Genomic DNA, 22,798 nt, shown 5'->3' with positions numbered 1-22,798 from the left:
GGAAACCAACAAGCCCAGAGTCACCAACAACCAGGACCGGAGACCCCACATACTGAAGAAAGAGAGAGTGGAGGGATATTTGTAGTTTTTAAAGTGCTGTGCTTTGTCAGGTCAACAACTCCTGCATGTTCCTCAGTAACCACACCTGTCTTTTCAGTGTGCAATTATCCAATTAAAAGAAAAGAAAACAAAAGGATACTTCCAAATGAGCGACCACACAACCGTTTTGTGTGTTTTCTTAAGGATGAATCATATTCAAATTATTCACATCTTGAACACATCTTCCAAATTGAAAACAGCCATGTGCATAATTTCGCTGCATTCAGACATTCATTTTGAAGCAGTCTGTTAAATGTGACCGCTATGAAGTAAAACTACTCAAAGTACATTTTCTTTCTTTCTTTAAAAAATAAATAAAATAAAAATAAAAAAATCCAGTGTGCAAGATTCAGGGGGATCTATTGGTAGATATGGAACATTCATAACTATGACTTCACTTGCTGTTAGTTTAAAATGAACCAGTCATATCTTCATAGAGCAGTGCAGCAATGAGTCCTAAAACCAGGAAACGTGTTTTTGCATGTTTGCACTTGTGGTTCCCTCGTCTTGAAGTCAATGTTTTTTCATTTGTGAAGACAATCTTGTATTCTAAAACCTGTACGTAAGCCACAGAGCGCATTTCCTGCAGCAGTAACCCAATGGAAACACCCTGGCTTCTTTTGTTGGGGGAACCAGGGCACTGCTGACTTCCTGGTTGGCCGCGCTAAATACGTCATCTCTGAACCGCTCTATAGGTCGCGGTTCCCCACCCAGAGTTTTGCACCGACGCATTTCTACAGTCACCCAGAACGGATAAACCAAAAACCGGCTCCTAAAACGGTACCTGAAGGCCACCGTAGTGGGGTCGATATTCACAGTTGGTTGCAATCTACCACCTAACCACTAGATGCTGCTAAATCCTACACACTGCTCCTTTAAGTGTAAAAAAAAAAAAAAAGAAAAAAAAAGTTTTAAACACAACACTGTATCTCTTTCTCCCCCCCCTCCCCCAATAATTTCTAAACGTCTAAACATTTTATTTATTTTTCCTTCATTTATTTTGTTGTTGGCTGTGGGACAACAAGAGTTAAAATGAGGTTATAACTATCACCTTCCTTCAAATGCTACACATGTGTATGAATAGCTACTAGTTCTGCAAAATGTCTGCATTCAAAATGTCATTAAAGATATTACCCAAACAGTTTTATTTATTTTTGGTTCGACTTGCATTTGGTGTTTTTTTTTTTTTTTCCTTTAAAGATTTCCTTTTTTTCAAGTCAAGTACTCAATACACTCGAGTCATCTTAAAATGCTCACTTCAATCCCACTGGATTTCCTCAGGATCTTGTCTTTAACAAGACCACCCCATGTGTTTGAAGCTTATATATAAAGAGGAATAACTTTACTCTCAGAATACTCCAATCCAAGAGGTCTCATTCCCCGTCACAGTTATAGGGACAACTCTGTCCCTATAAAACTAGGAACAGATTACGTTCTGTTGAAGTCCTCCACAGATCCACCACGATAAATAATGGAGGCTACAATACTTTAAAAATTACTGAGTGATTCGCATATATCAAATACTCCAGAACAGGAAAGGGTTTCTCTCGTTGCGTACATATCAGGCGTCTATCGCCCAAATCTCTGGTATTGAAGCATTCATTTTTTGGGGCGGGGCCACACTGTAAATTAATTACAGCATAGCCATCATTTACCATTGTCACATGTTACCGTTCAAAAAGATGCACTTTAGCCATGTGCAGAGAAAAGCAGATGGAAGTGAGAGAGATTTGAGGACAGGATGGAGAATGACAATGATGTGGATGATGCTAACAAATAAAAGCTAAAAAGTGGATGAAACAATCTTAGAGCAACAAAGTTTGCTTTTTGTGTGGTGAAAGTCAACCCTGTTTTGACATTTACCAGTTGCTTTAATGCAGCGCAACTCAATAAGAAGAAATCAGGAAGTCAAAGACACTTTGACGAGACACTAATGTTAGAACCCGTGACCCTTCCGGTCGAACACTGGTGGTGTTTTTTCCCTTCGCACTCCAGCAGCCGCGATTCAAGCCTGTCCTGGTTGCTCTCACTCCTGTCCGAAGCCTTCCGTCTCCTCGATGGCAAACATCAGCTTCTCCTTCATTTGCTCGTAGCTCTTGTAGGGCGGCAAGTCCAGTCTGTTGAAGCTGGGAGGATTTAAAATGCATTTGTTCAGCTTGGCATTGGACTCATTCTCCTCTGGCCGTACAACTTATTTTAAAAAGAGCTGAATGGCCATCATACGTGACTGATGTGACCCATAAAGAACTACATTTCTCCTTATACCCATTACCCTTGTGGCTTGAGGTATTTTTCTTGTTGCTGGCTGGGATTATGTCGAAACAAACCAAACTATAGCAGGAGTCTATAGCTTCCCACAACAAAGCAAAGCGCTATGAACACAGAGAGAGAGAGTGTGTGTATATGTGTGTGTAAGTGTGAGTGTATGAGTGTGAGGTTTGCATGAACTCACCATGTGTGACTCCTGGGGAGCCAGTTTTCTTTTCCCACCTTCTCAATACAGAACTTCTGGGGACCGTTGCTTCCTGTAAAGTGGAGCGGAGGTCATGGACAATTTAACACACCATCGCCAGACAGTTTCAAGAAACTGGGACAAAACAAAAATCTGATACACCGATACTGAGCTTTACAAAAAAAAAGAAGAGAAAAAGCAGAACAAAACTCAAGCGGAATGTTCCTTGAAGCATTATCCATACTCTGGTCTAGACGCATATTTCAGCTGCATTTGGAATTAAATGCCATCTGAAATGGTTATAAAATGATGGAATTATTACCCATAAGGTCGGCAAAGCCTCCGACAGGCAGGCGACAGGTACCGGTGACAAACTGCAGCAGCCTCATCCTCTTCTCATTGTCCATCTCCTTTATAAACTGCAGAGCAAAGTGGCGTCATTTAAAAGCATCATAAATAAAAGGATTATGAGAAGGGAAGGATGAATTCTTTCCCCCTTCATATATATATATATATATACATACACATACATACATATACACATACATACATAAATAATAATAAACATTAAATTCATAGACTAAACAGAGGAACCTGCTAGTTGTTTATAACACAATTCACACAAGTACCACAACAAACTACTGATTGACTTTTCATTGCAATGCTCTCAACAGTACATTTAAATGTCATTAGATTTATATTTCCTCAATGTTTCTGTTTGTTAATGTAAGAGGTCTAACAGGTGACGGCTGCAGACGCACACCGACCTGCCAGAACCAGAGGATCTGTTTGCTGCTTCTAGCGTAGTGTCGGTAGATGGTGCTCCTTTGCCAGTCTGCAAGGTCGATCTCCTGCATACCACACAGCATCACCTGTAACAGGAAATATGTTTATTAATATTAAATGATTAATTGTTATTTTAATCAGCTCATTAAATCAGATACTTCTGAAACACAAATCACAGCACAAGAAGTGCAGATGTCAGATCAGTGTCTATACCATAACACATCATGTAGACTGGTCTCTTTACCATAACCCAGGGGTGTCAAACCTACGGCCCGCAGGCCGGATCCGGCCCGCCAGGGGGTCCAGTCTGGCCCGCGGGATAATTGTTAAATTTGCAGCCGGTATACCAGTCTCAGTTGTGCGAACGGTATGAATTGTTCACATACCGTCATACCAGTCACCGCTGTCTGGCAGCATCAACATTTAATGTTCACAGCTTGAAGCTGAAGGAGCAGCGGACCGAGCTACTTACGTCTCATGTTAACTCATTTGACTCAGGGTGTGCAAAAAATGACATCGCCAAAAGGCATGCTGGGTAAATGGCACCGCCCACACAGGAAGACTTTTCTTGTGAAGGAAGAAGTCTTTTCCTGTGCAGCACAGTGGGCGGGCTTTACCCATCATGCCTTTTGGCGATGTCATGTCTTGCACACCCTGAGTCAACTTATATCCGTGAGACGTAAGTAGCTCAGACCGCTGTACACGTATCTGTGACTGTAAACATTAATGTTGCTGCCGGATGAAGAATGACAATAGTCGTTACGGCCGCGCATGCGCCACTAGTATCAAGGTATTCCCCTGGGTCCTAAATCCCTCCAGGTTAGCAGCTGCTGGCCAGTTGCGAGCGAGTGGTGAATAACGATGGCGGTGACGGTCCTTTTCGTCGTCAATAAATTAATGTGTTTATTTGGAAAAAAAATGCCGTGATATACCGCGAAACCGCCAGAATCTTACAAAATACCGTGATATGAATTTTTGGCCATACCGCCCAGCCCTAGGGCACGCTATACATTGACCCAGAGTCAGAATTCATTAGACCACTGACATTACTATAAATATTGCTCAACTGCGAGGGAATCTGCAGAGGAGAGCCCAGGCAGGTAAACAGTGGGCTGATGTCTGAATTTTTGGTCTTTATGTTTCTAGTTTATTGTAAAAATACCTTAAAATAGGGTTTATCATCCAAAAACCTTCACCAATGATTTAAACATAGATAAATATTGTCATTATGTATGCGTTAATATGCTGTGATTTTACTGGTCCGGCCCACTTGAGATCAAATTGGGCAGCATGCGGCCCCTTCACTAACATGAGTTTGACACCCCTGCCGTAACCCATCAGGTATCACAAATGATAATCCGTACCTCGAGCTCTTTAGCATCAAAGTACTGCAGGTATTGCTGAGGGAGGACCTCATTGAAGCCTTCAAAGAAAGCCTGTGTCTGCTCTTCCACTCCTCTGGACATCCTCCACTCTGCTACCAGCCTGCAGGGGGGAACAGAGGAAAATAGTCACATGTTACACTCCACCTCATCAAACGCTTAACATTAGAAATACAGTAACACTATGTGCCACACTATAGCCTGAGGTTTCACAGAGTAAAACCAACCTGACATGAAATCTACTGTGTGGACTATTGTGTGCCGAATGAAAAAAAAAAGAGGCTGAATTAAAATGACTGAATCATATCAACAACCCACCTGATGTACTCCTCCTTGTTCTCCTCTGTGACCTGGAGGTCTCCTCCTCCTTCTTTCAGCTCATGGGTGGAGACTTCCCCCAGGATCTCCTTGTCAACAGAGAAGAACATCTCCAGACTGCACTCCTCGATGTTGTTGTCCCTGAAGGGCAGCATGGACAATTAAAGCACAACTGCTACAACAAAGTACGTCATCCGTTTGACAAATATGACACGACTTGTCCATCAAAATGAAACGAGTGGCAAGTCTTTGACGAGTTGTAGCAGGAAAGGGTGGGGGGCAACCAAACACTGAGGATGTTTGCAAACTGTGGCTTTATTTCCAGCGTGTTTCCACAGCTGAACTTCTTCCTCTTAAATCTGAAATTCATCAGCAGTGAAGTTTCTACAAATAGACTTGCTTGTAAAGTCTGAATCATATTGCAGACTCGACTCAAAGACCCTCTCAAAAGGTTTAAAACTTGAGCTAAATTAACCACGGATTTTTGGAACAATTGCACCGCAGTATCAAGAAATGACATAATCCGCAAACACTACATTTAGAGAGATAAAAAAAAAAAAAACTGGGCCGGTGTCAGATGCCCAAGTTAACTTTTCAGTAAAGCATGAAATACATAATTATTTTGGAACCTGAGATGCACAAGGGAGGTACACAACAACGTGAATGATCTAATATGGCCAATCGTACTTCAAATATTTCCTGATTAACCACAGAGTAGAAAAGGTACATCTTGTTGAACCACATGGCTCTCCGTACTCACTTGATCCACATGAGGGAGTTGTAAAACTCCGGGTCTATTGACTCCAGGTCTTTGAGGGCCAATGGCTTGTTCAGCATGCGCTTGTAAAATGGCAGTGAGAAACCAGTGTCGATGAACTTGCCGTGGAAAAGAGCCTGAGGCGACAGAAAAGCACACACACACACAGCTTACTTGTTGTGGTAAACACGAGACGTACTCTTATGCCGTGTTCACACCAAACGTGGCGTGAATGTTTCACGCAACTTCATGACAAAGAAAGTCAATGCAAAGAGTTAACATTTTTCAACCCGAGCGAGGAATTCACGTGACGGTGAGACTGTCATAACAGACATCCTGTCGTTTTCGAATGAGGATGTTTTTTTTTTAGAGCTCCTAGATACCTTATATTAGTAGAGATCAGCATTTACTATGTGTATAAATGTACACGTATAAACCGTATGGTACATTCAATAACGAGGCTGTCGTATTTACGCCTAGATGACGTTACGTTGAGTGTTGATGGAGCTGCTGCGACAATGTTAGCATAGCATAGCATCGATCGATCTGAGCTCCATTGATAAAACAGGCATTTTTAAAGTGATTTGCTTGTCGTCTTTCGGAGAGAACTAACACAACATGAATTCAGACTGCAGGTCTGTTTATCCTGCATGTCTTTATTTTGGGTTCATACAGCGGTGGTACACGGAACACAGCACGATGACGGATGATGCTATGAAGACGGCGTTTAGTTTCCCGGGATATGTGGGACTTCCACAACATGAACAAAGCAGCAACAGTGGTTATTTCTTCCATGGTTAATGGCGGAAATAAATAGCTTAATTGATAACGGTTTCTGTGGAGATAAACCACTCCTTTCCGGCGACGATGAACTTTCTTTACGAGACCTAAACAATTGTACATTTATAAAAATATAAAAAAGACTAACCATGGCGATGAAGCGTCCTATGAACTTGAAATACTTGAGGTGGTCAGGGTTGATGTAGGAGGCGGGGTTGATCTGGAGACAGTAGTTATCTTTCCCAGCATATTCAAACAGGCAGTACATGGGGTTTAAAACCTCATGGGACAGCAGGAAGAACCACTCCCTGAGAGAGAGGACGCCACAGAAATGGACATCACCACACAGCCTAACAGCTCACAGCCTATTAAACGGTAAGGAGTATTCCCTTTAGTGCAGAGTTACAGAAAAAGTAGTAAACACACATGTGTTACAATATTTAAGAAATAACACTCAAAAAAATATGGAAAGGAGACTTTTGCTGTAAAGGTTTTGAAAAAGAGAAACATTTTCCAGTTGATTTAGTTGGAAAAACTCAAAAACCACTGGCAATATCCAAGTAATTATTGATGAGGCCCAAAGCAACTACAATAAACTTACCTGGCAACGCCGCCGTAGTCGAGCCCTTCTTCTCCCGGGAAGATGATCCACAGCCTCCTTCGCAGATCTTGAGCGTTGAAGCTCATTATCTAAAATATGAAATAGAGACAAGATTGATCATTGGCCAGATAGATTTTGTCTTCATCGCTTAAGCACATCTCCAAAAAACTAAGGGCACCGGAAGACCAGTTCAAATATAGTATAAAAGATAAGAGATTACTTCTAAATAATAGGTTATGTTGTAACTGTGGCACTAAGAATGTACCATTATAAAATAAGGCATTATTAATTAGTATTAGTTATTATTACACAGATTTATTTTTCATTTCCACTCAAAAAGGCAACATCACTAGAGATAGAGTCGGTGTAAATATCAGTGTTCAGTGAGCTCCGTGTGACTGGCTGCAGGGGCGGGACACTGTACCTGCTGGAAGGAGTCCTCAAACAGGGTTTTTCTGGTTACCGAGATCTTGATGTGTTGAGGCATCGACAGTTGCTGAGGAAAAAAGAAAGGGGAAAGCATTAGGGATGGGTATCGTTTGGGTTTTTTCCGATACCGGTGCTAAACCGATACCGGTGCCTAAACGGTGCCTGAACCGTTACTTTTTTTATTGCCAAGGCAATTTTTTTTCTTCAAATTGAACAATATATTAACTGTTTAAAGTATACTATAAATATAAATAAATACATACATACAACACACTTAACTTCAAACTACAGCTTCAAACCTTTTAACTTCAAACTATAAACAATATATATTTAAAAAAAGAACAGACACAAGTGTCAGGTGGCCTGATGGGACCGTGTGCAACAGAACTCAGACACTGTTGGATCCTAAAACTGCTGCTTTACTGGACTACACGTCATCATTAATATCAACTGGAGAGATTTGTTCCAGCAAACCGAGGACGGATGTTCAAAAGCTCGTGCTCGTGTCTCCAGCGATCTCTGTGTGCGCACGCTGTGTGTGTGTGTGTGTGTGTGTGTGTGTGTGTGTGTGTGTGTGTGTGTGTGTGTGTGTGTGTGAGCGCTGGAAGCCCCGCCCCCTCGAGCCCCGCTCTGCATGCATGTGAACGACAGAGAGCGGAGCAGCGAGTGCACTCCGCACTATTTTAATAGAGTACCGATACATCACAATCTTAACGTTTTTAACGTACGGGTACCGCGCAACATTTTTAGTATCTATATACCGTGCAACTTTACAGAGTAGTGTAAAAAAAAAAAAAGTATTTAAATCGGCTCAGGCACCGGAAGGAAGCACCGAAATCTGCCATATTGGCACCGGTTCTCGGTACCCAACCCTAGAAAGCATTAGAAGAATGTAGTCATGCTATGTGCTTTCAGCTGACATTTGACATATTGGATTGGGAAATTGTGTACCACAATGTCAAGACTCAAAGTGACCTTCAAGGTAACATCCAACAGCGCAAAATAGCTCCCCCCCCCAAACAAGGCGGTACAGTTTTGTTGAGCTCCGAGCATGAACAGAGGTGCTGCAGTACCCCCCGAAATGCCAGGGGACGTACAAACAAAACCAACTGTGAAGAATCGCAAAACACAGGAGGGGAACTCGGAGATAAGCTCATAGGCTGTAGGTGTAACCTGCAAAAAGCCATGAACTAAACTCCATAAGGCCGATTCATGAGATGAGACTACTTCATCGCCTTTGTACAAACCCTGTATTTAAAAAAGGAGTCAAGTATTAAAGTATTATAAAGAAATAGAAGTTTAATATATTGTAAACAATGTTAAGACCTTTTGTTTCTAAAGCGTTTAAAAACAAAATTTACATTGACATGCACATAGTACTTTTATCAGTTAACTATTTCTGACAGTCTTGACTTAAAAGGGGCACTACCAAGCGCTGGGACCACACGCCGGCAGTCTAAATTAAATATGCAGTCTACTGACGATCATGGTACTTTTCCCCGATGGATAAAGCTGGAAGAGGAACACTCACTCCAAGAGAACTTTACTGAAGTTCAACGACCCAGTAATCCTGTCAAACTGGTCTACTGCTCCAACTCTTACCTGGCACCAGAATCTGAAGTACTGTACTTTGGCTTTGAAGTCTCGAACGTAGGTGATCTGAGGTCCGTTTTCACTGTGAAGGTAAAGAAGCACAGACAGACTCTTAATGTTTTTGAATACCTTAAAGCGTGATAAATTGTTATCTTAACCTCTTAACATTCCTGTAAAATTTGACGAAAAACGCCTATCCAGGTATACCCAAAGTAAATTGCAAGCTGTACTTGAACTATTTGGAGTAAATGCATGGTCTTGGTCTCTTTTGAAAGGTAACAATCTGAAGCTTTTTTCCCTCAATAGTCAGAATCACTTTAAGTGCTGCTGACACTGAGTTATATGAGTTTGAACACACTAAAGTATAAGCTTTTTATTTCCGTCTGAACATTTCTTTGTAAATAGATGCCTGTAGATGACTATAAATGGGAGTTATGGACTGGAAAACACAATGGAACCATAGCCTGAAGCCTTATCTAGTCTAAGTAAAAAGTTGATAACAATATCACAGAAAATGAATATTTTACACATGTTTTTCTAATGAAATGTCTAGGCGTTTTTTCATTTTGAGACTGAAAATATTCCTGATATATATACTATATACCTATTAAAAAGGCTTATCGTCTTGCAAACTAATATAGGTACTATTCATATATACTACCAGTATTGCTGACACAGGGAAAATGAAGTATAAATGCATTTTTATGCTAATTTACACTTCAGACTGAAGCTCTACAGTAGCTGTCTCTTCTCATCAAATTGAAGGCTGTTGGGATTATTTGCCCCCCCTCGTCCCGCCTATCTTTGTTTAGTGAATTTCATTGGCTGTCCGAAACGCCTGTCATCTGACCTGTACGACGCAGCAGACGTGAGCCACGTAAGAAAATAGAGGCTGAGCCTAAACTTCAACGTAGCTTCTGGTTGGGTAATGTAGCTTGTCAGTCAGGACATGAAGCTCCTATTGGTTCAAGTGGGGTCTCCTTGGAACCGTTAGATTTCGGCGGACATGTTGATAGCGAGTTTGTAGCTGTGCTCTCATGCAAACATAACTTTCTGCTAAAAACAACGCTACTTTCGGTCATAACTTTCAGCTGCAATGGAATTATGCAACGCCAGTTGGTGGATATTTATGGATGTAATCACGTGTTTTGGACTAAATCTTTTATGGGATTTATTTTTATTGGACCTTTACGACGTAACAACGCCGTTTTTGTTGGAATATTATGGATTTATGGATCAACATGAGGCGTCATCGGTGAGTCGTCTTGATTTTCAAATCGCTTGTTTGTTTGTTGTTGTCTGACAAAAGTATTGATTGTAGCTGCTGTGGTGGTCTGATCTTGAAACGGAGTGGACAGCTGGAATCACAAGAATCGTAGGTTTCCAGAAACATATGGCACTCGTACATCTATTTATAGTTCGGTATAACGGAATGTAGTGTATAGTTGAAATGTGCGCCCGCGCGACAGCAAAACGTTAAGAGGTTAACTTGTCTAACGCTCAATCCACGATTTGTATCCACGAATACGAGCATAAGAAGTCCCCTTTTAAGTTCCCGTCAGTTTGTATCCTCACATTCGGATTCCCCGTCCACCCAACTGTTTTTTCCACTTCTGGAACTAAAGCAAGGTAATTACTCGCCAGTTATACTATTCTCACAAAACACAATCATGACTCAACGGAGGCTTTACGTCCGTGAGAATGGCAGACGGAAAGACTGTGACCTGTCAGTCATATCGGGATAATGCTTCACAAGTTCTAAAAATAGAGAGCGAGTTCAGTGACTCATTTAGAGATCTGCGTAAACACAACCACCTTGTAGAGTACAGTGCTGGGGCTGTATGTTCAACCATTTAAGTCTCAAATACTTTAGAATAGAATAGCTAAAAAAGGAGCTACGAGTATACATGTGATACTGACAATTCCACCCAGAATCCATCCCAGTTGTTTAGTGACGACTTTCTTCATCTGTTTAAACCTCTTAGTGATTTCCTGACATTCCTTTCAGAATATCTTGACTACAGGAAGCATTTGGTTGTGAAAAAAAAGTTCCCGTACTACAGGGAGGCCCTTGTTACGCAGGTTTGATGCCGAAACGGCGTAAACTAGTTGTGCAGGAAGCAGACGAATCTGCATGCTCATATTTTATTTGCTTGGACGGATGTTTTACCCTCTGATTTCAGACAGAACTCAAGCAACTAGAGATCCAACAGGCCACTCAAAATCATTTATCTTATATTGAGACGAAGACGGTAGAGAAGAGCGCCGATGAGGCTTTTCTTTTCTTTCGAAAAACAACTAAGATGGCTGCAGGTGATGTGGAACTTTCTGTTGAAGCCCCTGTCGTGCCAGTATTGAACTAACCGGACGGTATATTTTTTTCTAAAAGAAGAACAATCAACTGCACTTAAAGCTCTTCTTGATGCTTTTTCTGCACTTCCGACAGAATTTGCCAAAAGTGTAATGAACCAACTGGCCCCACTAGTCACCAATAAGATGGCGCGCAGTGTTCAGTTGCTCCAATTGGTTCGAGAAGCCTTTTGGTCTACAATCACAGATTACGTAATATCTCTTTAAGCAACAAAGTAATACCGTTATGTGATTCTCAAATCTCAAGCTTTTTGAGGAAGTAGAAAACAGAAAAGGTGGAGGACGTACAGTGAGGATTTTCCAGTGCGAGGGTCGATGTAGGTGGTCGCTCTCCTGTTGTGGTCTACAAAGTAGGGAATACCGTCTACGGTGAACCTCATCTCCCAGCCCTCTGGGAGTGGCTTGTCATTCAGCAAACTGGGAAAAAAAGAAGAGTTAAGATCAACATTTAGTGACGAACTGTTTCCGGAGAACCTAAAATGATGATTCAATTTATATGGAAACTGACCCCTGTGTTCGTGGGTCCTCCCACTGTGTTGCTCGCGTCGGGTGATGTACAAAATAAACTCTACCAGTCGAGTCAGTTCTCTTCTCTGAAAAGACACAGGAACAAAATTGATTATTTAACTTGCATTTTGGGCGCATACTTTACACACATTACAGTTTGAAAACCTTAAATGTCTTTAACTTATGAATTTGCGAGACATTAAGGGTTTGGATGAATATTATGATTTCCCCGAGAACACCTAGTAGCCTTAATAAATATACTCAAGTCTCTATAAAAATTGTTTTTAAAAGCTAGCAAGCAATGTTATGATAATTACAGAACATTGGTGAGGGCAAACTACTTAAACAAACAAATCGATAAGTTCTTGAAAGGAAAAGTAATGGGGAGTACTTTGCCACACATTAATACATTAGAATAAATAAACTCTACGTTATTAGATTAATGGTTAATATTTACTGTCACAGGTTAAATGAGGTCGTAGAAGACCATGAAAGTCGTAAAGTTCTTACCCCATCCATGTGGCAGAGGCCCGAGGGGATCAAACTCCTTATTCTGAGCAGCTGACACCTGGTCTTGCTAGACAGCGGAGAAACGGAACAATTCGTAAGGAACAAACTCCCACGGACAACTACAGTCTTCTGTGATTTGATGCACAAACAAACGATCGGAACAAATCAGATTTAAAAAGAGAAACATCAGCTTGGACCAAGTGACATCTTTAAGCCAATCTTCTAGTTTGACACGAACCGTAAATGTCCCAAACACAAACATGTTGCTGCAGACAATGTCAATAAGTTAACTCAATTATAACCGTGTTCTGCCTATTAACAGAAACTGGGCTTCAGCGTGCATTAATACCAGTGGATGTATTGAAAGAACGGCACCATGCTAAGATTTCTAACCGGCAAAACCTCTTCCCTGCAAAAACGGTTTCAAAACACTTGAAACTCATGAACTCGTGAAGGTGACGCACGGCTGTTTCTTCACAGGAGAACCAGAGGGCTGCTTTGCAACGACAGCCACCTTCATTCCAGTTTGTGACCGCCCACTCCTCCCACACACAGATCATGAGTAAGAGGAAGTCTCACCCCGAATATGAACCTCTGGTTGAACTGCTGCATGGCTCCCTGCAGCTGGCTGCGCTGGTGCTGCCACTGCTCGTAGTTACGCACCGTCTCCATCGTGGGGCGCTGCCACGTGGTGGTACGCGTCATGTGATCGACGAAGTAGACCCGCCCCATCTGGTCGACGCGGCGCTCCCAGCTGAGGACAAATGGAAAAGAGGGAGGACGTTAGGAGAGTGTGCGGGTAAACTGGCTCCAAGCGTGATAATCTCAAAGTCAATATTAAAACCCATTAGTCTAGCTCAATGGAGTTTAAGAATATACATTTTGTAAACAACTTGATGAAACATTTGATTACCAGCCATGTCAAGAAAGAGGTAGAAAACCCACAAACATGTTCAGAAACAAGAGAATAGTTAAATAAGGCAGCTATGGTATACGAGCGCCACTGTAGCCACCTTACCTGACCAGGTGTGTGTGTGTGTGTGTGTGTGCGTGCGTGCGTGTGCGTGCGTGTATTGGGAGACTCGAAATAGCTCGGTTCAGTAAATGCGTCACACTTCAGGAATAAAGTAAAGTGTCAATGTGGTGGATGCACAAGTCAGCTGCTCTCTGCAAATTACACAATTAAAAACACAGGCCAACGGCAAAAATGGGAGAACAATCAACAAGGCCTGCAGGGTTTGTACATCCATCCTATGTACACATTGATAGGGAAATATTGCGAGTGAAAAATTATTGCAGTTTAAAAATAAAATTTAAAAAAGTACTCACTAGCATTTTCATATACACGAATCAAAGTGTTTCACCAAAAGGCATTGTGGGTATCCTTGACGAAAGTGTAGGATCTCAAAAATCGCATACCTTTTCTTTTCGTACCTACAGCGGCGGCCTTCACACAGTACGACTGTTGCATTCAGTTAGGAGATAGTCCTCCTTCATAACATGGCACAGTGAACTTTAACCCTCTTGCTTGTAGATCTGCTGCCCAAAGGATTGTGGGTCAGAATAGTCAGAGAAGCAGGATGGCTCTAATACTGCAAAATGTGCCCGTATGTAGAGGAGCATCCTAATATTTTTATGGTAGTTTGGGTATTGGAAAGCAAAGTTCGATACACATACAACTATATCTATAAATATCAATACCATACTATTTGTATGCCAGAGAAAGATTTAGTATGTCCCAATACAAAGAATGTCAAATGTGGTGCTCCAAAAATACCAGGATGCCCGACTGCGTCTGATTGCATTTTGCAGTACGGAGGCCGGCATGCTTTACCGGCTATTCCGCCTCTGTGGAGCAGATACACGAGCAAAAGGGTCAAAGTTCAAAGTGCCATGTTATGAAGTGAACTATGAAGTGGTATGTTGTAATAGAATGCTTACTGAATGCAACAGTGCGTACTTCGCAAGGGAAGCTGCAGTATGTACTAAAAGTATGTGATGTGGAACAACAGCTCACGTTCTCCAACTAGCACTCTTCTGCCTCGTCTTTTCACATCCATCATCATCAGGAATTGTGATGATGACGAAATGTGGCTAACAGAACTGCTAGTCAGATGGATTGTGGAACAGCAGATAGCAGCTACTGTAATTACCAGTACATGGAAATAACATAACCAGTACTACTAGTATGTAGTAACCCTGTGTCCTAAGATGGAGAGACCCTCTCATTTGATCTAAAGAAAGATTCTAGTCTGTAAACAGAATCCAATAAACTTCAAGCGAAAGAGCCCTCTGCGTTTAAGAAAAGACAGATCAAAAGGGAAGGACTTCTTACCCAGGGGGCAGCGGTTCAGGGCGCTCCCACGATGTTCTCTTTTCCACGTGGTCGACGAAATACAGGCGGCCGTTCTGATCCACCCTCTGCTCCCATCTAGTAGAAACAACGGCAATAAAAAAAAAACTGTTAAGGGCATTGGGTAATGGTGCACAGCGCCCAGAGCTGTTAGAAACTCACAACCACTCACAAACATGAGTCATCAGACTATAAAGAGGCAGAAAAATATAGCCAATGGAGGTCATGATGTCGTCACAATGACGGCACGGCTCAAAGGAGTATTAGAGAAATTACAGTCTCAATAAGAACAAAGACAAAAAGAGAGCAACGATGGCCGCGCGAGTTAGTCACAACCACTCAATGCTCAGACACACCTTTCTACAGGTCACGTCACTCTTTCCTCTTCATATTGGTATGCTCTAAGTTTGAAAACATTTCTCCAACCCTCACATTTGTCACTTGTGCTTGCTCCCATACATGGTGTGTGTCTTCTTATGGATTTCAGTGACGGTTTGATATTTAAAACCAAACAGACCAGAAATCCTACAATCCTCACTGTTGTACCATTACGTAATAATAATAAGTGGGAACCGTTTGTGTACCGACTGGTGTGATGATTGTATTACCGCTGGCTGTGCAACAAAACCTGCCTGTCGGGGAGAATAAAGATTACCTTACTCGTCATGTCTTTGCAAACTTAAAGCAGGGGGAGGCCCTTTATTTTGGGCAGTATTTGGCAAAAAAAATCCTGTAATAACCTATCAGTATATTTTGTATTCAAGTGGTACCACAGGGTAGACAGTAAAAAAAATCCTGCAGCTCACCTCCGTCCTAAGCCCCTCCCACCAAACAAGCGCAGGGCTTCCTTCAGTAACCTGCCTTAGGGGGGGGGGGGGGGGGGGGGCATTTCGTCTAAAAAGGGTGGTGCACGCCCATCTTGATTCGTAGAACGCCCTCTCTCTGAAATGACCTGTGATTGGCCAAAATCTCCCGTCATGGGCTAGATTTTCTAATGGCTGAAAACCTAGCCAAGAGGAGTTGTCTAGTTTTCTCTTTGAACCCTTGATTTTACGAACGGATTATTATGGATTTTTATTCCCTATGATGCTAAGAAGATACCGTCTCCCCCAGCTTCAATGTGTGCACACACTTCTAGTTATCCAAACATGGCCTAAGGATTTGACTTTGCCTCGTTGCTGTAAATGTTATCCCAGAGTTGCACTCTACTTTTGGCTCAAGGATGACCCAATTTCTTTGCAACACACTAATCCCTCGCTGAGTGGTTAATCGATTTTTTTTGCTTCTTGAAGTTTCTGTTGATGAAGTTCGTGTTTTTGTAACTTGCTCCCCCGTCTGAATAAATATTGTTTAGATTATTCTTAAAATAAAAAAGATCTAACCCAGGGGGCAACGGCCCAGCGTTGACAGTGGGGACCCTTGGCGTGACAGCAGAGGTCACAGCAGTGGTGGCAGCAGCGGTGGTGGTGGTGGCAGCAGCAGGGGGGACGCTGCCGGCCGGCTGTCTGGGTGCCACGGCTCCAGCGGTGTAGGCCGGCGCGGAGTTCCTGTCGGAGCCTGCCGATGGACTCGATTCTGGGGCTGCTGAGGGTCCGGAGGCCGGTGTTCGCACCGGCGTGTCAGAGCCCGTCTGGCCATCGCTGCCGTCGACTGGTGCAGAGCCGTTGCTGGAAGACGCTGAGGAAAGAATCAGAAGTCACTGAGGGTTAAATCATACGTCTTCAGATGCTAAAACACTACTCTTTATTGAGGAGGGCCGGCAAACTGAACAGTGTCTGGAGCAGACCAGAACGGGACGCGCCTTCAGTAAATGTCTGACCTGGCGAAGAGGTGGGTCTGCGCGGAGTTGGGGGTGGAGGTCTGGAGGGCCTGGGTGGACGGAGAGGCTTTGATGACACCGAGGGAGACCCCGAGCTGCTCACTGACCTCCGGCCACTGGGAGAAGACCTGTGCTCCACGCCGTCCACCGCTGGGGAGCTGTCTCGACTGCGGCTGTGAAAAAGAAGAAGAAGAAGATTCAATGGGGCTAAATAAAGCAGAAACCAGAAATGGGACAACTAGTGAGACTCGACTGAAGACGGAAGCGACCGGCGTACCTCACAGCATGGTCCCCGTTGGTTTGGGAATTCCCATTTGATGTACCTGAGGTGACAGAGCATGAATGAAGCAGAAAAGCAGCTCTTCACATGTAACCAAAACCAGAGAAGCAAAGTAAAACAGTGAACTGATGAAAACACATTTATAAAGCTTTTCAGTTTGCTTTCTTTTTTTTCTTTTTTACTCGACAAGTGCAGTGAAATAACAGTATTTCTTTCAGTTGAAATGGCAAATAGACCACAACAAAAATACATATCAAACAGGGTCCTGGGACTCACTGTGGTGTTCGGCCTCGGCCGTGGCGAACGCCTCAGAGTCGACGGTCAAGCCGTCCAGGCAGACGGACAGGTCTCCCACCACATCCGACTGGTCTCGGTCGGCACACAGCTGGAGGGTCTGCACCACCTCGGAGACTGCGTTGGGACGATGACGACAACACAAGATGGTCAACTGAAAATGTATCGCCGCGGGGCATTCTTTGAGCCAATCGCTGTCAAGACGCGTTCTCTCCTCGAACTTCGTCAACGACAGGAGGCAGATCACAAAGAGAACATTGCGAATATTACACAAAACGTGCTGGTCACAGCAGTTCCGTACTTGTGCGGCGGAACAATACAGTTTGAGTTCTGATGAAATTTATGTGAGGAACAAGACGAACGCCGTCAGCTATGCTGGTCCTGTTCAGGCTGACTGTTCTTGCTCATGTAATCGAGGGCTCATGTTCACAGAGTAATATGTAATTACAGATGCAGTGACCGGTGTGTATTTTCCTGCTTTGTCATGGAACACCAATCAGCTGTTTGGAATGCGATTTGTAGCCAGAATTCCCCCGTCATGAGCGCTGCGGGACAGGGTCGATGCATAGACAATGACGAGGCAGGGGACTGAATGGATTCTTTATGAGAAATGAACCAAAGTTTAAAAAAATAAAAATCAACCAGGGCAATAATGGCGTGGGGAAGGAAAAAAACACAATCTCTCTCAGGAATGTGAAGTGGACTTCCTCATTGATTGTTTTTTTTGGCTCTGAAAAAAAATAATATATAATAATAATCAGATAGCACATTCTGTAAATGCGTTGCAATACTTCCTGTATCTTTAGAAGAGGCCTCAACAGAATCAAGCTTTTCCATTACAACAAAACTCCTACATTTTGTTATCAACATTCAGCACAACAGACCGGTCTCTGCCCAAACCTCAGGTGTGCACAAGCCAATTTTTTTTTTACATTTTTGGAAACATTAATTCAAACAGCCATTTGAAAATTAATTAAAAAAGAACCAGTGTTAAGTGGCAGAAACAGACAGAACTGCTGAAACGGACTTAGTGTCGACACTAATTCAAACATGAAGCTGTTGTTTCACATAGCACACGCTCTGAATACTGATCTACCTTTTCTAGCCATTTCCTGGTGACATCTTCACAATGTCCCTCCCTCTGAGTTTGTAGTCTTGCATTGTCCTGTGCCATTGATCTTAGTTTAAGTGGGGATAAGTCAGTCCAGGTTTGGTTAGTCTCAACAATTGCACACGCTGTTGGTTGTAATCCCTAAAAAAAAAACCCGGAGAAAACGCTGCTGCATAGAAAAAAGCGTGCTACCCTCTTCTGTGACCGTCTGAAGTGTTTGAATAGTTTCAGCGAAGATGTACTTGTTTGGCAAGTACTGAGCATGAGACTTGGATTATACTGGAGGAGCACATGGCCGATTTTCTTTTTCAATATGTTTGAAAAATAGTTCTTGAAGGAACGTCATCTGTGACGACTCGGACTACTTTATGCCTCATTGAGCGTCTCTAAACATAACAATGAAAGGCCAGGATAGAAAATAAGTAGAACAGCTGTGTGTGAGAGTGTGAGTGTGTGATACACCCACTTTTCATGTCGTTGGACTTGAGCGTGTCACTGACATCCAGCGTGGCCATGCCTAGCAACACGTCGGACTTCAGGGTCTGGTGGCTCCACACGCGAAACACCAGTTTGCTGAACGGAGTCACAATCCTGTTGGGGAAAAAAAAGCGTTAATACTTTTGACCACCTGACGCGCGTGTCCAATCTCAGAAGCGTTTCATTTCAACTATATTTTTGCGAAACCAAGAGGTATTGCTCGCAGCGAAAAAAAAAGATTAAAAATGAACTTCTACGGCAGCAGAATTCCCCTCCCACCCCCAGATGTGTCGGACGTTTCGCCAGGTGACACCCCACTGTTCTTGTCACAGATTAAAAAAGTGAAAGAGGCTCGGGGTTGGCCGGTTGGGCTGTGTGAGCAGCAAAAGTCTTTCTCTTGATGTGAAAGCAACTCACGGACAATGACGTTCAGAGGCTATTCAGGGACAATGACAGTTGTTCAGCTAGCAACCGCAGGAGAGAAGAAGAAAAAAAAAACACATCTGCGGGCACAGGTCCGATTACACCCCATAGTAAACACTTGTTACATAATAACTAGGGCAAGAGAAACTGTAGAACTCTATATTAAGAAGGTCACAGTGCACAGCAGAAGATCCTTGACAGGCTAAAAGCAAGAGTGTGTGTGTGTGTGTGTGTGTGTGTGTGTGTGTGTGTGTGTGTGTGTGTGTGAGAATATGAGAATATGCTGGACTGCAGGGAGTCACATGGTGTGCTAAATGTACAGTGTACATTTAGAAACAGGATTCAGGACATGCTCCCTCACGACTGTGTGACATTTTCCTAGTAGGTGTCAACCACTGATTCGAGAGATATTTTTATATATATAAAAATATCTGATTTCGATATTCGATTTCTGATTCGAGAGATATATATATATATATATATATATATATATATATAGAAAAGGCCCGTTCTGAAATTTATGTTCAAAGCATTTTTCCCTCTGTTGGTAAAGTAATCTGCAAAGCCTTAGTTGTAATTTTTTTTATATATATATATATATATATATATATATATATATATATATATATATATATATATATATATATATATATATATATATATATATATCTCCAATCAGTGGTTGGCACCTACTAGGAAATAAAAGAAAAATACACACACCATTATCTGAACTCTCAGAGTAACACAAGAGAGAAAATCCTCTGCAAAAGCCAAGTCCCGGTGACTCATTTGAAAAAAGTTCGGCAGTCAAACCCTCTTGATTAGGATCGTATGTTACACCAGCAATTCTGAGCAAGAACAAGGAAGTCTATTTCTGCGTTCTTTTGGAGAACCTCCTCAAGATCGGGACAGTTTTCTTTAGCAAATTATGATTCACTACGCCAAACACTACAGTCAGCACTATTTCTTCTTTTCAAGATACGAGTCTTCCTCAAAAGCCAACCACCCAAATAAATACACTGGTTTCGCTCAACGAGCAGACGTCACGGTTTAACGCACCAAGATCATCGGCTGCCTGGAATACCAGACTGGTGACATTTAACACACTACGGAGAATAAGAATTAGGGTAAGATGTCTATCAAAGCCGACTAAATTGCCTCAGGATGCTTTCTGGGAACAATAAAACATTAGAATTCACTACCAATGTGGCATATCCCAGCATGCAAACAGCACAACATTCACATTTCTTAATAGAAGCAACAGAATAATACGATTGTGACTATCATAAACACAATTGCAATCAAACGGGGCTCACAATCCCGGCAAACGTTTGACTCACACAGTGAGCGGCTGCTTCCATTTGGGGCTGTGGGTGTTGGTGCACTTCTCCGTCTTCTTGGACTGGCCGTCGACCGTCACTTCCACATAGGGACTGGGACCGAACCAGTTTTTCCTGTTCTCTTTGAGTTTCGCAGACAGCACTGCAACAGAGAGAGGGAAAACGTGCCAGTGGACTGTCGAGTCACATCGGTGCAGAAAAAGCCTGCTTAAGGTCCCACAGTAGTAGGCCTGCCTGAGTTATAGTGGGGGGGGGGGGGGTGTTACTACATAACATTAACAATGCCTCCATCTTATTCAGTCCCAGTGAACCATGATAGTGTAAACGTGGGCCGGCACGCACAATAGCAGGACACTGAAAGTGAAGCAGGTAAATAGAATTCAGGCATCATCAACTGTATGATCTTGCACGTGTGCTTTTCCCGGTTTTATGTTAAAAAAAAAATTATTATTATCATCTTTTCACTGAAATAGCTTCATGTTTAATGTAAAATGAAAAAGAAAACAGAAACGGAGGAACCGCTGTTCATTTTGTTGAAGACTTACCAATGATTTGTAGCTGTGCCTTCATCGGGTAACCGTTGGAAATGCCCGTCTTGGTGACTCCACTTGCCATGACATAGGGCTGGGGTGAAGGCCTGCAGCGCAGACAACACATCATTAGGGTGGTTGACACATCACTCTCTCGCTGCTGCAGATGTGCAGCGATATGACAGACTTGCAAGAACTGGAATATTTGAAGCTTCAATAGAAGCTTGACTGTACATTTTAAACCAAACTACACAAAGAAGGGTCGGCCAGCAGGTTTGAGCACAAAACCCCTCCTGCTGTTCTAGTTGCATCTAATTGACCTCATGTGCACGTCCAATATGTGCACTTTCTTTTTTGACTGTGCACAAACAGTTTGGTCCATTTCTGCAAAACGAATGAGGCAGTTTTAAGTAATAATTAAAAATTAAACATTGCTCACTGATCCCCCATAACAGCCTATGCAGCCCTCAGCTACATGAAATACTACCACTACTGTATGTCAAGCTCCTTATTTCTTTGGAGGCCAAATGCTATAGGTCGCTTTGGACAAAAGTGTCCGCCAAATGAATGTAATGTAGTCACGCTCTCATCTGGAGCATCAAACTTAATAAATGGGTAGGCTACACTTATAAATTGTCCTCCTGGAATCAACCCAGCAACACTGAAACAGCATTCAACTGTTGACATTTGCATTCACTTTACCAAGATAAGAAGAACGGCCCGAAAATATAGAACAAGTCACAAAGTGAAACAAGCCTGTCACTCTGTTGAGTTACCTGTCAGATGAAACGTCACGTGAAAACACACAGGACGTGACATCATTACAGAAAGTAATAAAAGGAGACAAAGGTCAGGCCTGTAGCCTGTGAAATACAGTCTCTATAAACCAACCAGCGCTGCCTCCTCGACTTTAGAGCGACTCCAAAATACAGCCTGTGTCTATGCTCCTGCTCTGTCCTCGAGAGCCAAAATACACCTGATTGCAAACAAACAAAACCGTACACAATTGTGAACGACGGAATACCTGAGGATCACACCGTTATGCATGCTATTAACATTATTAGAAGCATTCTTTTAAACTTGTAATTAACCCTTAAGACTGAATAATAAATGTTCCTCAGTCAATCCAGTACGCACACGGCAGGGCCGAAGCAAGTAGAGGAGCTCCTGGGTAAACTTTCACTTCGGCTGCTTTAGGCTCCGTCAATAATTTATAGCAACTGCTGACTTTGCAGCCTCGCGAGCAGGCCGACTGCGTTCTGAAGTCGAGGGTATCCACTGAATATTAAATTCTACAATGGCCAGCATTGACTTGTTTTTGGTAACCAGCTAAATAACACAGGCCAGTAAATTGTCTGGTAATACTGAGGCAATTTCAAATTGAATTTTAGCTCAAACGGCACCATTTCCTTGGCTGCAGAGCTCTGAAGTGTGGTCTCTAATAGGACGTTGTGCACTTGAACTGCCCACTTTGAACAATACAACTTGAACTCATATAAAAAAATAAAATAAAAACTCCAGAACTTATTCTGGATAAAATTGTATTCTTTAAACAGTGAGGTCCTCGGCGTGCTTAACTGATGGAAA

At 42.5% G+C, this 22,798-nt stretch overlaps 1 protein-coding gene across 2 annotated transcripts; it reads right to left on the bottom strand.

Annotated features, from left to right (window-relative positions):
• Positions 1-1,233: 1,233 nt before the first annotated feature.
• Positions 1,234-21,296, bottom strand: itchb (itchy E3 ubiquitin protein ligase b; the record flags this gene model as incomplete). 2 transcript variants are annotated; one of them, XM_079226183.1, is made up of 23 exons in its annotated part: positions 1,234-2,225; positions 2,552-2,624; positions 2,874-2,970; positions 3,319-3,423; positions 4,702-4,822; positions 5,038-5,178; positions 5,798-5,931; positions 6,723-6,882; positions 7,176-7,264; positions 7,600-7,671; positions 9,207-9,279; positions 11,856-11,984; positions 12,076-12,160; positions 12,585-12,651; positions 13,164-13,338; positions 14,920-15,015; positions 16,320-16,614; positions 16,757-16,929; positions 17,034-17,079; positions 17,313-17,447; positions 18,908-19,032; positions 20,682-20,823; positions 21,227-21,296. In XM_079226183.1, the coding sequence occupies 23 exons, from the start codon at positions 21,294-21,296 to the stop codon at positions 2,126-2,128; spliced, it is 2,703 nt and encodes a 900-aa protein (XP_079082309.1). In that variant the 3' UTR covers positions 1,234-2,125. The 2 variants fall into 2 exon arrangements, with proteins under 2 accessions (XP_079082309.1, XP_079082310.1); XM_079226184.1 differs by having other exon boundaries at positions 12,585-12,648.
• Positions 21,297-22,798: the final 1,502 nt, after the last annotated feature.

Source organism: Taurulus bubalis (genome assembly GCF_910589615.1).
Source record: "Taurulus bubalis genome assembly, chromosome: 11".
NCBI classification, from domain to species: Eukaryota; Metazoa; Chordata; class Actinopteri; order Perciformes; family Cottidae; genus Taurulus; species Taurulus bubalis.
The sequence above is the reverse complement of the archived record's forward strand: the minus strand, read 5'-3'. Positions and strand labels throughout refer to the sequence as shown.